The sequence below is a fragment of the Centrocercus urophasianus genome, unplaced genomic scaffold (genome assembly GCF_019232065.1).
Source record: "Centrocercus urophasianus isolate 14NV4802_14NV808 unplaced genomic scaffold, USGS_Curo_1.0 seq_831, whole genome shotgun sequence".
Taxonomy (NCBI): domain Eukaryota; kingdom Metazoa; phylum Chordata; class Aves; order Galliformes; family Phasianidae; genus Centrocercus; species Centrocercus urophasianus.
In genome coordinates, this window is record NW_024885457.1 from 7,606 (window position 1) to 23,322 (window position 15,717).

Below are 15,717 nucleotides of genomic sequence, written 5' to 3' on the forward strand. Positions count from 1 at the left end.
GAGGCTGAAAAGGAGTGGGAAACTGGAACAGAAGTGGGAGCTGAGAAAAGAAGTGAAGACCAAAAAATCAAAGGGTTGGCCAAGAGACCACGAGCGGCAGCCAAGAGGGGCGGCCTGGTGCCACCTACAGAGAAATGGCAGAGCTGGGACCTGGAAAGCCTGAGCCCATCTCTGAACTTGCACCAGAGCTGGGAGTGCAATTAAAACCCCCTCCCACATAGCTGTGCCCAGAGCCCCAGGAGCCACGCACCGCAGCATGCAGGCAATGGTGCAGACAAGAAGTGTCTCTTTGGTGGCGCTGGCACTGTCCCTGATGCACGGCCTCACTGCCGAAGCAGCGCAGCACCGCACTGTGGCCTCCTTCCAAGCAGGGCAAGTCAGTGTTAAAGCCAAGTTCCAGGGTTTTCTTGAGAAGCAGACTGGATCGGGGCCGCTCCCCTTCAAGCACCCTGCGCTCAGTGCGCCCAGCAGGGGTCTGCATGGGGTGGTGGGGGCTCTGGGACAGCAGCATCTCCCACCCGGCACCCGTGGGATGGGATACAAAGGTGGCACTTTGAGTTTGGCACTTATGGACCAACTGCACTCCAAAAACAAAAGCTCCCCATGTTTCATTATGAGCCAGAGCTGCTCAGTATATAACGTGCCAATGCTCCTGGGGTTGGCAGCGCTCGGTGCCCAGCCCAGCTCTCAGCTCTGGGGCTGCACCCAGAGAGCACCCCGAGGAGGAGCACCCCAGTGCAGGGCAGTGCACGCACCCACTGTGGGGGCAGCACCGCGAGTGCAGGCACTGCGCGGCTCCCGGCAGCTCTGCTGTAGGATGTGCTGCAACCGGGAGGAGTGAGGGCGGCAGGAATGCAGCAATTGAGCCACACAGGGAGCTGCAAAGGAGCCCCATCTGCAGGCACACAGCACTTGCAGCACAGCCTCCTGAGGCCAGGCCCACAGCTCCCCACAGTGAGCACAGCAGCAGCGCCTGCTCAGCGCGGGGCTGCTCACATCTCGGGGACGCAGCGGCTCTCAGTGGCTGATGCGGGTTTTTATCCAGCACTGAGAGCTCAGCGTCTGCGAGCTCCGTTCTGAGCCAGGCCCTTGTGAATGCAGCAGCACAGCTCACGCCGCCACAGCAGCACTCAGCAGCAGTGCATATCGGGAGAGGGAGGCAGCCTGCAGGGCCGGGGCTGGCACAGCTCTGCACTCCTTCTCCACAGAGGTGCTGTGCAGCATTGGGACCCCACTGCACAGGACACAGCACCCACAATACCAGGCTGCAGCAGCGTGCCTCTGTGAGCTGTCCCCGATGGAGCAGGGACAGGCAGAGCCCTGTGGAGGTGTCTGCGCTCTGCAGCGCCGCACTGCACAAAGCAGGACCCCCTGGGCAGCTCTGGTGGGACCGTGAGATTCCAGGAGGAACTCATCAGGTGAGCAACCAGGAGATTTTCCTCTGCACAGATGGAAGCCAATGGTTCCTGGTGCACGCTGGGCACGCCGCTGCAGGGCACAAAGCCCGGTGCTGACCTGAGCAAGGCACTCCCCCCGGAACAGGTCGGCTCGCCGCAGCGCCCTCCCCTGGCACCGCACACTATTAACGCAGTGAGGCACCCAGCTCATTTTGCTCGAAGCCCTGAAAGACAGCAGTACTGGAGGGGCAGGTGGGAAGAGGTACGGCCCACTGCTGAGCCACTCCCGGACCAGAGACGTGCTTTTAGAAGACGAAATCGTGCAGCGGGTGGACGGGGCTGTGGGCAGCAGTGCTCACAGGGGGCTTTGGGGCCCGCAGCTCCCGTGGGACTCCAGGTTGGGGACCCCAGTTGTGTCCCAGCCCAGCGCCTGCAGCAGTGCAGCCTGCGGCGCGTGGGGCTCAGCTATGTGTCCAAAGCTGCCATCTCCGCCCCACTGCCGCCGCAGCTCAGCCCTGCAGAGCCCACGGCTGCTGTGTGCTGGCGAAGGAAACCAAAGCCCAGGGGCACCTCAGGCTTCTTCCCCCGCAGGTAAAGGATGTTCCCTCAGACGCACGAACACACGGACACAGCTGTGTGAAAGAGAACGGTGAAATTTTTAACCTGCTATCAGAAAACGTAATTAAGAAAGAGAACTTTTATTAGGGCAATTTCACTTTATTTTTCCATACAGCAAGGTCAACTATAGCAGTAAGAATAAAATAAGCATAAAAACAAATTGCAGCCCAGGACAGAGTACATAATTCGGAGCAACTACAAGCAAAAGTAAGTTTGTGATTACATAATAGTAAAACCAAGCACATCTGTCCTTTCAGCAGATGAAAGTTGCGGGGTTGCAAATAAGTGCAGCTTACCCCTCGTTGCGCCTGAGCACCGGAGGGAGGTAAGGAACGGCCCCACCGCCTTTTCTTTCCAGCTTTGGCATTGACAACCACGAGGTTTATTGAGTGCTTCCCATTAAAACTGTAAAATTTCGCCTGTTTTTTTTTCTTTTTTCACCTGCTAAAAGAACAGGACCACTACAGCAATAAAAAATAATCACGTATCAACTACAGCTACGGTGTGCTGTTCGGTTTGCCTGTTCATGATTCAACTCTTTTGTGAAAGTCAGTATCGGTTTTGAAGAATCTTTTTTGTGAACAATAAACCACTGAAATGGTCAGAAACTGGTCGGAGTAGTATATACCTTTAATATAGCTCTGATACTTTAAACATGCAGTAGTTTCTGAGTAATGTACGGAATACTGGATCCATGGGTTCACCTTGATGGTTTGAAGTACCGGCTTTTTTTTGTTCTTTTTCCTTTTTTTTTTTTTTTTTTTTTTCCTTTTTTCGTAATGGTTTTCAGGCAGATCTGAACCAGTGGAGCTTTTGTCAGTCATGAGATCTCGGAAGGATGGCATATCTTTCCAGCTGAAAAAATCCTGGCAAACTACAAGCTGTCCACATAAAGCAAAGCAACTTTTTCGAAGGGGTATGGAGTGCTAACTCTGTGCCACTTTTGCAAGCAATTTTGTTCAGCCTGTCATTTTATTAGCCTTAACAAAACTCCTTGTAATTATAGACATTTTTATTCAAAATAAGATCTTACTATTATACAGGTTTCTCTCTTTTTTGACTATATACAGAAGTGCAAAAAGTCAACCTTCTCCCGGTCCGTTCCCACATGCTCAACTGCAGCATAATCAACCCTCACGAGTTTGCACACACACGCTATAATTCTCATTACGTAAACTTTGAGTATTTGGATTATCAACAAAAAGTCCCTTGATCTATCGATTATGCAGCTTATTTATAACAAGGCCTGATATCCAGGGATCTCAAAAAATAGTTAAACAATATTTTAACATTTGAAATGGATACAGTAGAAAATAAATTTTATTCTAATATCTAGGAACTAGATTTTCTCATAATAACTAATTACAAACAAAATAAATCATCAAAATATTACTCAATTGTCTGCCAGGATCGTTGCCATAGCAACAACTTAACTCCTTACTTAGCAATGATTATATAATTATAAGATATCCATATAAAAGATCTTTGTTCTTTCAATGAGAACTAGACAAGAACTAACGATGACTGACATTCTTACATTGTCATATTAAATTGGCAAAATAGAAGTCATTTTGTCAACGAGAATACGAATATTCGGATGACGCTACAGAGATCCAAAACTGAGTTACGTGATGAAGAAAACTGCTCTCTATTTCAGAAAACTCATCGCTCAGCTCTGACAAAACATGACCCCAGGAGCTGAAACGGCACTCAGCTGGTAATAGGAAACGAAACGACCTAATAAATGTAAGAAATGAAAACTACACTTCCGACGAGAAGAAAATAAGCAATATTCTATAATGTCGAGTAACTACGATAACATGTGAAGTCACCTATACTTTCTTAACACGATTGAAATTACATTGGTATGGGTTGTAACCCGTAATGTAATAATCTAAGGCTTTAATAGATGTACAGTACAATCAGTAAAATCAACACGTCATTCTTAGACTATAAAGCATCTCTCTCAAGCATAAAAACTCGCCGTAAACTCGGAAGTATGGAGGGTTCTAGAACCGAACCCGCGCTTCTTCCACCCGCTGTGCTGCCAGTGCCCTGGCCCCCACGTCAGCACTTTGCTGAACAGAGCAAAAATACCCTTTACGAGCTGCAACATCCAAACCACAAAGAGGAATTCCTTTGGATGAATCCGTTCTTAAAACTTGAATGCACATCTATCTCTTTTTTTATTATTATTTTGTAAAGGCTTTCTAAGGCTATAAGCAGTTAATCTGAACAAAAAAATCACATATAAAACTCACCCGAGTATTTACCCCACCCGGTTCCTACGCTAATCAACATCTCCGTTTCGCCACGTTTTGGTTTGTCGTGCATCTGACCCAGTGCTTCCGCCGCCTTAGTTTAGAGTCACCAGTTAAGGCGTGACTGTGCGAAGGGAAGGCGCAGCCCGTCTGCAGAGCGTTTAGAGTCCTTTGACTTCTGACAGAGGCCATACAGAGAAGCAGGAGAAGTTCCTCACACACTTGTCACCGCGTCTCAGAAATGGCTTTTCCCTTTCCGGCGCGCGGCAGCACAGCGAGCGCCATTTCTGAGACGGCTTTGGTTTGGAAACAGAACGGTGCCCTTTGCCTGATCGGTACGAGCAAGGAAAGCGAAAACGTGGTTCTGAAAATAACACTGCAAAATAACACTCTGGTCTGATGGACAGTCTATGGCACTTCATGAGAATCCTTAACAACGTGGTACTTAAAGCCATCGACGCGCTTTAAAATAGACACGGTTGTGGTTTTGCTTGGCACATTCATCTCTGTCAGATACCTCTCTTACCGCTTCTTACAATCTATTACATTAAAAATATTACTCTTAAAACAAAAATTACTGTGCATGCACGCTCTCATCTATAATGGCAATTTTAAATACAAGGTGCACCTTTGTTATTTGTAAACCTTGAAAGAAATAAACTTACTTTAAAAAATTATATCTTGGTCTACAGACGTACCAATACATAATAGATTTATGGTTACATCATAGTCTGTCTTTTCAAGGTGACGCACATGATTATGTGGCAAACAGGCCGCACACGCGAATGCGAGCGCGTACGCACACTGCTGTGCTAGAAAAGATAGACAATGTTGTAGTTCTTAGACAAGAAGATCACCTCAGCACAAATATCAATTAAATGTACAAAGTATATAGGCAACAGTGTGCAGTGGATTTCCAAGTTCTCGTTCGTCTCCATAACATGCAATGTGTGGATGTCTTACTGCTGAGGGGGTTCTGAGTGTGGCTTGACGGTATATACATTATGGCTAATGAACTTGTCCTTCCTCAACCCAAACACACTGTCCTTTTCTCCTCAGTGATGATCTGGAAAGGAAAGAAGAGTGCTGTTATCCCTGTGGCCAGACGAGGGAGCAGCCAGAGAGCACACAGCACAGCGGGGCTGTCTGCTGAGCGCCCTGCCTGCTGCACTCATGGCCATAAGCACAGCACTGCAAGGCACCCCTGCTGCACTCATGGCCATAAGCACAGCATGGCACTGGCCAGCCATCACCCAAAGCAATGCCCTGCTGGGACCAGGCCCTGCAGTGGCAAACACTGCAGAAACAGAACACAAAACGGAGAAGGATAACACAAACAGCATGGTACCCAGAGGTGATGTGCTGCTGATAGTGTGAATTCAGCATGCAAATTAGCAACAGTTTGAAAACTACATCTGGCTCAGAGGAAGACACAGGAGGGGAGAACCTCTCCAGCTCAGGCACTGACCTCAGGCTGTGCAGGAGGAGAAATGTGCTGCCACACACTGTCTGTGGGCACAGCTCCAGCAACACATGAGCAGCACCCGCAGCGACACCCCTGCTGCACTGCCTGGCCACAGCGGCGCTGCGCAGCACACTGCTGCAACAGGCCCTGCAGACAGCAATCGGGCTGCAGCTCGGTGACTAACCCTGCACATGGTGACTAACCCTGCCTTTCCAAATGTGGAGAGTTAAAATTGCTTCTTTCTACTGAGAGCTTGGCATGACTCCTTCACCTAGAGCTGGCATCATCATCCTTTATATATAGGAAGCAAAACCCCAATCAGAGAGACTCTATTTTGCTATCCAAAAGTACATCCGCACGCAGAGTGCTCCCCATGCATGTCTGTCCTGACACCAGGCCAGCACACGGGCTGGAGGGGCACTGCCAACTATAGGCTCTTCCTTCACAGAATGGCAGCAGTGGGAGCTCAGCCTCCTCCCTCATATCTCAGTAGTTTTCTTTGAAAGGAAATAAAAACATTATCCCCCTGCAAATGACAAATTAAGCATGCGTAAGAAAACTGCAAGCAGAAACACATTGGAAACTTACTGTTTGATGACAAAATGTCTACATCTGTGTAACATACTTGTGGCTAGTCAGATGTTCGGCAGATATTATGGGTATCTATAGGTAAAAAAATGTAAACAATGAGTAACACGTGCCACGAGCCAACCCAGAGAGGCAGTATTTTGCTACAGAACACAACAGTCTGGAAAAGTAAGCATCAGCTGTGAGTTGGTGGATTTTACATTGTAACTATAAGTTAAAGTCAACTGAAGTGCTACAATAGCAACTTAAAATGAGAAAACATTGTGCTAAGTACTACTGACAAATACAAATAAGTATTATTGGTCATTGAGGAAATAACAGAAGTTAAAATCTACAAAAGTCATGCAGTGCGGTAATTGAAAATAGCCCTTTTTGTTGGCCTACACAAAATTTGGTGCTTTCAGTGTATCATTTCAAGTCATTTAAAATGACAAATCCCACCCTGGCTTTGCTTCAGCCCAATTTTGTGAAGTGCTCCTGCTTTCCGTGTCCCTGGGCCCAGCCCTGCAGCACCCCGGGCTGGAGAAGAGCACAGCATGGGGCACAGCTGGGGCTGCCTGGCACCGCTGGGCACCGCAGGCCTGGCTCCCGAGCTGGGACTGCCCCAAGCAGCAGAACGCTTCTCAAAATCTCCATGTGCACAGACAGAATTCACTGCACGGCTTCTTAAGTGTCCCATCAACTCATTTTCCTCTCTTCTTCAAAACGAAGTGAAGATGCCAGCGGGCTACCAGCAGTGCGGCTATGGAACGCACGCCCTGCCCCCCGCGCCGGGCGCAGCCACGCAGCACAGCGCCCCAGCACAGCTCCGGCCTGTGAGGAGACACTAATGCACACAGGACCAGGAACTGTGGTTACCCAGAGGAAAAGGACGTCCTGCTGGATGGAGCAAATAGATTTGTTCGCGTGCAGGAGGACGTGGCACAGCACACAGAACAGCTCCGTACAGCCACACACAGCTGCTGCACTTGAAGAGACTCTCTCCTAATGGCACTAACACTAGTCTATTAACCCAAGCACGAAAGGCAATGAAGAGGACTTCTCCTAACCAAACCGGCGCTAGGTCTCGGTGCTGTTTTCTCCACCCTCTTCCCTCTCCTCCCCTAGCAGTGTCACACAGCTCCACCGCACTGCTAACTTGCACGGAAATGCCTCGAGGGTAAGGAATTGTCTCGTACCATTCTCCTACTGCTGCAGGCAGGCTGGCGCACCCAGCTGCGGAGAGCATCGGGGCGGTGCTGGCGGGACATGGCAGGGACCTCCAACACCAGTCAGTGAAGATGAAGGGCCAGATCTGAAGACTTTGGCATGCATGCACATTGCATCGTGTGGCAGTAAATAACTTTAGCATTGCTCACATGGTATATACATATATCCATAATATATGTATATATTGAGGTTTGGCTGCGGTACTTCACTAAGTGTGTTATGAGGCTCCAGGGAGGAGATGCGTGAAATGATCCATTTCTACAACAGAGAGCTTCCCTGTGATCTGTCTGGGAAAACGCATGGCAATTTGGACAAAGAAAACTTTAGAACTGATGATGACTCTCTGCGGCTTCTTGACTTGTTCCCTTTGCTCTAACGGAGAACCTAAGGACAAATCCTGAAATGAACCATGCAGTGCAGTCCATTGTGGCACTGAGATGCTTTGGTGACACGCAACAGAGGCAACTGTAGCTCTAGGCTGGCCTTGCCAAACACCCAGCAGTTCTCATACTGGTTTGCACCCAGGACATGGGCACTGGGCAAACATCTCCTCTTGCAAGGCAGAGGCACAGGAGCTCTGTTTGGGATGCACAACACTAAGGCCTGGCTGCCAGCCCTGTGCATCCTGCAGTAGAATCACCTCTGGAACGGCACCTCTGAGCCCTCGCTAAGTGGCCCCAGCACCACGGCACAGGCAGGGCACTGCAGGAGATAGGGAGCCTCCCTCACAAACTGACCTCCCCCACCGGGATCAACACCCATACAGTAGCACACTTGCAAGACGTTACAGGCCATGTTTCCTCTCCTCTTCTGAAAGGCGCGTAGTGATCCCTCACTCAGAGCAGAACTGACGGCTTAAGGACATATGGCAATTCTCATTTGCTAGTACAACTCACAAAATCTTTTGTTTTTCTAAGAGAAACAAGACTGTCATTTAAAAGCTTCTGCTGGTGCACCTTCACCCACATACTGTGTGAGACTGCCTGCCCACAGCCCAGCCATGCAGGTGCAGCCCTTGGGGCCACTCTGCTCCCCAGCCCTGGTGCTTGTCCCCACTGCAGGCTCTCTCTGGGGCTCCTGGCAGGGTTTCCAATTGCTCATTCATTGAAACACTATTCTTTTTTTCCAAAATGTATCCGAACATGGGAACAAGTGGGGTAACTGTCTGGAAAGAAAGTCAAATCTTACTGGGCATTTTATTAGCAAAAGTTTGTCTAGTGCAGAAAGTAATCGGCCTTTGCCTAGCAGAATCGTAAGTAGAAAAAAAGGCTTAAATCCTGCTTCTGCATGGCCCAGCCCCAAATGTCTTTGCTTTGCTTTTGGAAGAGCTGAGGAGAATCAGAACACGGTCAGGCTGCTAAGCTCGGAGTTACAGTCCTGATCCTGCCATCCCCACACACAAAAGTTGTACTGATCTGAGTGGAGTTCTGCACAAAGAGGAACTGTAGGCTTCACAGAAATAGAAATAAGTAATGGGTTCCTTGTATTATCCCTTTCTCTTTGCATCTCTGAGAGCAGAAATAAGCAGCACGGCCCATAAATGTCGAGACTGAGTCAGAAACTCCATTATCGATTATTTTTAGCAACAGAAATGGAACTGCAGCACCTTTGGAGCATGGATAAAGGCTTATTAAGCTGTGCCGCAGATCTTACAGAGAATGTGTAGGCCAACAAGAGGCATAATCAAAACCCCCATGCTCATTAAAGCACTGATTTCAAGATGTCTGTAAGGAACAAAGCTGTAAATTAGCAAACCTGGTTGGCTGTGGCTGTTGCAGCGAAGGGAACACTTGTGGCAGATGTTGTTGCTGCAGACACAGTGGCTGGCGTAGCACCGTGCACCATGGGAACTTTCGGAAGGAAAATCATATAAGCAAACATACAGAAGAGTGTAGCAGTATGGGAACCAGAGCGACATGTGGTAGGATCATTGAGCATGGTATTTATCACAGCAAAAAGCCCGAGACGTCATTGGCAGCGCGTGACATGCAACCACAGTGCAAAGCAGGACAACATGCCGGAGAGAGAGGGGAGGGAAACGAAAGAGAAAAAAAGGGGAAATGCTTGTTACCATCAAATTGAGAAATCGACACAAACAAGCTTCATCATTTCAGTACAAAAATCAACAGAAGAATTTTAAAATGCCCTTACACTTACATGTTTTTGTCTTTAAAATTTCAACCCAAATATTTACTCAAAACAGAAATTACTCTTGTCGAAGGACAGTATACTCGCACGTCGCTATAGCAAGACACAGTCTTTATTTAAAACGAGATAGTCTCTGAACACTGGAACTCATAGTCCAATCAAAATCCACCAAGGAACATTGTGCAATTCAAACGAGTGCTATAGGGGACTGACAACATCTACGTGTCTGTGTCAATTAAATAAAACGACTGCATTTAATTGACAGGTGTTAGTGCGGGAGGCTGAGGGCATGGATTGGCACAGGAGCTACAAGTTACGATCTAGCAGTGGATTTTGAGGGTCCGTGAGCTGCACCACAGGTTTAAGATAATCAAGAAACAAAGCTGGCACCTACCAACACTTGTAGCGGGTGTCATGCACAATATTGAGCCTGCCCATCATGCATTGCAACAGGAAGGTGGATTTGGAAAGGGAAAAGAATTAAAACAACCCATCACACGTGTCATTAGAAAATTCCATTTGAACAAAGAAGAAAAATTGTTATTATGGGAACAGTGGCACGTAACCGTCAGCACAATCAAACCACACACAGCACAGTGATCCATCAGAACTGGCCTTCAGAAAGGGAGAAGCGGGCTGACCTGGATGTGGGGCTGAACTGGGGGCTGAGGCTAAGCTGGGAAATGGGGCTGAGCTGGCTGTGGGGCTGTGCTCGCCTCTGCGACTGGAGCACCAGCACTGCTACGTGGGGATCCTGCAGCTGAACCTCACTGCTGTCCCACATCTCTCTGCCTGTCGACACAAGTGTGCAATGCTCTCTAACTGGAATTCCTCAGACACAGCAAAGACTCAACTGCACCTGCCCGCAGCAGCCCAGGTCCGTGCTGTGTGGGCACTCTGCAGCCCTGCAGCTTTCCTTGGGCTGTCCATAAATGCCAGGTGACACCACCTGCTGGATCCTTCCCTTCAGCTACAGAGCCACGAGGAACTTCATGAACATGAAGGTATCAGCTTTAAAATGACAGTAAGCTGCTAACTGCTTATGTTACACAGCAAAACACCTTCCACCACTCAACTCAGGCTTCTCTATTTTTGATTCTGTTTTGATGCGAATACTGATGTTTCAGAATATCTATTAATCCATTAATATCTAATTAAGCTTGATGCAGCAGACAGTAAGTCCTGAAGTCCGGGAATTGCAATGGAGATGGAGCTGTTGGTGGTGCAGTGCTGCTTTGGTGTTCTGCAGAGCTGTGGCACAGAGCTCTGCTCTGCAGGGGACCCAGTGCTGTGTTGGGGCACACACTGCTTCAGAAGCATTGAAGTAAGCAGGAAAAGAGTCAGTCATCAGCACTGCTGCCAAGGACAAGGCGATTCCCTGTCAACACTGTGTCTGTAGGGCTACAAAGAAAAGGGAATGATTCTGTTTCCTCGTTACTGATCTATTTCTGTGTAATGGAGAAGATGAAAAATACACAGCAAGGTTAAAAGAAGGGTATCTTTCCTGATTTCCCCCTGTGTGAATCATTGCTGATGTCAGTGGGACCGCTTATGAGATTAAGGAATGGAACAACATTTGGCCATGAAGTACAAACATGAGTAGAACTGTTTTCTCAGTCATGTTCCTGACACTCAGGTGTTAATGGGGATTTATAGAAGAACCTTCGAGTCCTGCCTCTCCAAAGAACAGCCCTATTTATAAGGTAGTGCAGTCTTCATTATATCTGGAACATTAGATCATTCCACGGATAATTAGGCCTACATGCTAAAAACAGGTTAGACTTTTGTAATGACTCTCTGCAATGTCCCTGTGAAGATTTCAGCTCAAAATTGCAGTCTGAGTTATCATCATTAGCGTTATAACCAGTGCACAAAGCTCTGGATGAATCGCAGCAGATGAACTTAAGGCAGAGACGAAAATCCTAACTAGGGTGCAATGATGTGCAAATATGAAGACACAATGCTGTATGGCCCTCTTACCAGCAATAAAAACCATTTTTGCTGTGACCTTAATATTCATCTTGACTTCAGAAGCTCTGACTAATGAGAACACATGAATAATAGATGCCCAGTCGCAGACATTCCCGACCTGCTCAGCACAAGGCAGAGCGTTAACGCAAGGATGTGCCAGTAACTGATGGCCGCCTCCCTTCCCAACCATTTCAGCAGAGGAGTTGAGCTAACTTGAATATTCTATGTTCACCTGTGGCTTAAGCAGTTTCTTCTCTTCTCCCCTTCACGTTGTTTCTTTCAGCCTATTATATTCAGTCCAGTCTAGAAAATCCCAATGGGATGTGTCACCTCACAGCACCAGCACTCCTGTCCGGGCAAGGACTGCAGACACCCGGTGCTTTCCTTCGTCACACACGGAACTCTGTGCTTCCACAGCCCCTGGGAGCCCCACAGGGCAGCGCCCAGCAGCTCCCACAGGCAGCAGCAGTGCAGTGGCTGAGCCCCTGGGAGCAGCCCACACGAAGGTGCCTCCCTGCTGGGATATCTACTCTCAGAGCCCTCCTGTGTGCAGCGGGCGTGCGCAGGCCAGGGTCAGCCGTACAGCCAGCTCAGCTCAGCTCAGCTCCGCAAGCCAGCGCCATCAGCGCTGCTCTCCGTGCTGAACACCTCCAGCCACTGTCCAGGATGGGGAGCCCCAGCAGCCCAGAGAGCAGGCCCTGTGACATCGGCTCCCTCGGGGCAGCACGGCTCTGCTGGCCCCTCACTGCCCTGACCCTACTCCTATTGCTGGGCATCCACTGCACTTGAGCAGCCAAGACAGTTCAAGTGAAGCACCAAACTCCTACAGGTTCCACAGCAGGTTGGCTAAGTAAGAAGGTAGGCTGTGTTGATAAGGTCTGGTGTACACAAACTATAACTTGTGTTTCTAAGTTTAAAGGGCATAATTCAGAGCAGTTTGAGTACTTCCTTGACTTAATGGAAGTGGGAAGCCTCTGCAAATAACTACATCAGCCACTCGTTACAAAGCTTGTGAAATTGTTAACATCAGCAGGATGGGCAGTGATTGCTTATGCATTTGGTCTGTACTTTACAATGTGGTCTGAGTCCTGGCCTAATGTCTGCTCAGTCAAAGCCTTTCCATTGACCCCACGAAGCTTCTGCTAATACACACTAGAGGTTGCAATTAAATTTTGGAATCCAAGTAAGTTATTACCATTCACTACATCAAACAAATAATTTTTGTGCCATTTGAATCACTGTATGCCAAAATTCTACCAGTAAGAAAGAATGGTAAAAGGCATTGCACCAAATTCCCAGGAATGCACATGCTGAACATGCTTGGGTAAAGACTCAATAGCTGCATTCTTCTTTCTCCCTTCCCCTAGCTAGCCTAAGTTACAAAGGGCTGTCCTCAGCCTCCTTCCAGTTTTGAGTATGTACCTGTCAGATGTCCCCAGCTTTCCATCACTTACCTCCTAGACTGACGGTGCTGCTCTACCATTGGCTCATGTGGAAAAACCTGACTCGCCTGCATTAATACAGGCAGAAGCTCACAGAGTGGGCTAAAATACGCTTCTGCGTGAAGTGCTGTTGGCAGAACCACAGCCATATTCAAGCTTTGCGTCTTGTTTACTTCAAAGGGATTTCTGCTTATGTGTGTAGCACAGACATCAATGCTTCAGCAGCTGCACTAGGATGAGTGTAACTGTGGTTGTGCTGGATTAAAACCAAGCACACCTCACTTCTGCTTAGCTGAACTCAGCCCCGAAGCTCTGGCAGCAGAAGTGTGGATCCTGCTTGCGTGTGCTCACGGTCAGCTACCTGCAAGACTGCCTGGCTGGGCCTTACGACCGCTGCACTGAAATTGAAACAAAGCCCTCCAGTTTTGACTCACACCTGCCTCTAAGCACAGCAAGGCTAAGGGGTCTCACAGCAAACAGAAACAAACACAGGAGCTGAAGAGATGTGTCATAAGGAAAAATTAATTGAGGGAAAGAGGAACAAGAGAAAAGATTTCCAGTTCTGATTTGGGAGGACAGAGCACAGTGCTGATTTTTTTGTTAGAGAGGAAAACACCCACCCAGCCTCTGAAAAGCACCGGAGGGAAGCAGCCTCCTTGCCAGCATCCTCCGCTCAGCACGGCCGCACCGCACTACGGCACCGCACGGCGGCTGGTGCTGCCCCACAGCTCCCGCCCTCCCACCCCGCCAGGCACGCGCTGGCACTTACCTGGTGGGAGAAAGGCTGTGTGCTGCTGCAGCTGCATGTTGGCAAGAGCTTGCTGGTATTGGAAAATACCAGTATTGAACACTGCGGTGGCACCATTGGTTTTTTCAAGCGCAGGCCTCTTTGGTAAGGGGGGAAGTACAGCTTGAGGAATTCCCTGAATGGTGGATGGGCATAAAAATAAAGTCCAGTAAAAAAAAAAAAAAGGGTGAGGGTGTGGGATGTGGAAGATGGGAGGGAGACAAAAAGAGAAGAGAGAAAGGAGAAAAGAAAAATCAGTAGAAGGCAAAAAAAAAACGGGCAGCACCATGTTTATCCATGAGCAAGCAAGCAGCGCAGCAGACTTTTAACTACCAAATAAAAGGCAAGGTCAAAGCTTCACAAGGGAGCACTACTTCGGCCTACCATGGCAGCAGTACAGGGAGACGTGTCGGAGCCGCGCGTTGTAAGAACTGGAGTAACCATTACACTACGGTAAAGCTTCAGGGCTTGGGCGAGGAGCAAGGCTATCGGGCGGGGGGAAGCAGCGCTGAGAGCTCCATGAGGATCAACACGTAGAAGCGATGTTAATCGGCACGGCGCGGCGCTGCCGGCACTACCCCACTCCCGGCCCCAGCGCCTGCCTGGCATGCAGAGCTTGCCGCATGCCGGCTCCCCCGGCCGCCTCCACACCGCAGCGCCGCCAAGCCATGCCAACGCACCCTGCACCGGGCCCGGCCCTCGCGGCTCCCAGAGAAGGGACGGGGATGGGACTGGGATGGGACAGCAACAGGAAGGACAGGATGGGGATGGGAGGGGAGGGGATGGGAGGGGATGGGATGGGGACCGGAGGGGAGGGGACGGGATGAGAAGGATGGGATGGCATAGAAATGGGGATGGGGATGGGAGGGCAGGGCGGGGGGCGGCAGGGCCTGCGCAGGCTAAGGTTGCCGTGGGGCCTGGTCCCACTGCCCCCACGCCCATCAGGCAGGGAGGGAGGGATCCGGGAGCTTTTGGATTCTGCACGTTAACCCCCAACTCGACTCTACAATACAGCTACATGCCAAGCTAAAAGGTGAAAGGTCATAGTACCAGGTCAAAGGTTGCCTCGAGGGGTCGCTTCAGTGATTTGACAGCCGACTGAGTCTTAATTAGCAGGCAGCGAGCACATGATGGCAATGGCCAGTGGGGTCAAGCGCATTAACATAAACAGCAAGCAGAGGTGCATCATGGGGGCAGCAGTGCATTTGGGTAGGTGAGAAAAAACAAATAAAAACAAATCACCGGATGCCGTGTACAACGGTAACAAGACTAGGCATGCACATCGGGCCCGGGGCAGCGGGGGGCGGTGGGACGGGGGCTCTCAGAGCCAGCCCCCACGTGCCCCGCACCACAGCCCGGCTCCCTGCACCCTCCCTGCACTCACACACATGGATGGCGCGGCCAGGGCCTGGGTGGCCAGGGCCTCAGTGCTGTCACGGCCTCTATGGTCAGGGCCGGGGCCTGCATGCGGCCAGGGCCTCAGTGTCACCACGGTCTGCATGTGGCCGGGGACCCCACACCGCATCGGCCGCTTGTCAGAGCCGGGCCCTGCGCTGTGGGCTCCAGCAGCCTGCCCATGCTGCCCGCCGCGGGTGCAGGGTGGCTGTGGCCTCAAGATACTCTGCCATGCACGCAGCCTGGTGGCTGCTCACCACCATGGGTCTGTCTGTGCCTCCACACAGGTATGCATCTACCCGCACACTGACATACAACAGACTCTAGATACACATATGCACACACACACACATATGCACATGTACATGTACATGTACTCCATACACCAGCAGGCAGAATTAGTGACATACTGTAACGGTCTGAAACTCTGCAAGAG

General features: G+C 49.7%; 1 protein-coding gene across 11 annotated transcripts in view; it reads right to left on the reverse strand.

Annotated features, from left to right (window-relative positions):
- Positions 1-2,079: 2,079 nt before the first annotated feature.
- Positions 2,080-15,717, reverse strand: part of MBNL1 (muscleblind like splicing regulator 1) — a 31,523-nt gene continuing 17,885 nt past the window's right edge. For 3 of the 11 annotated variants that reach the window (XM_042838541.1, XM_042838532.1, XM_042838538.1), the window contains 5 exons: positions 13,869-14,022; positions 10,081-10,116; positions 9,294-9,388; positions 6,330-6,404; positions 2,080-5,342 (listed from right to left, as the gene is read on the reverse strand). In XM_042838541.1, coding sequence (XP_042694475.1) covers positions 6,348-6,404; positions 9,294-9,388; positions 10,081-10,116; positions 13,869-14,022 — 342 coding nt within the window. In that variant the 3' untranslated portion in view covers positions 2,080-5,342; positions 6,330-6,347. Of the gene's footprint in view, positions 5,343-6,329; positions 6,405-9,293; positions 9,389-10,080; positions 10,117-13,868; positions 14,023-14,936; positions 14,991-15,717 lie in introns of all 11 variants that reach the window. The other 8 variants (XM_042838530.1, XM_042838535.1, XM_042838531.1 and 5 more) reach the window with 5 other exon arrangements.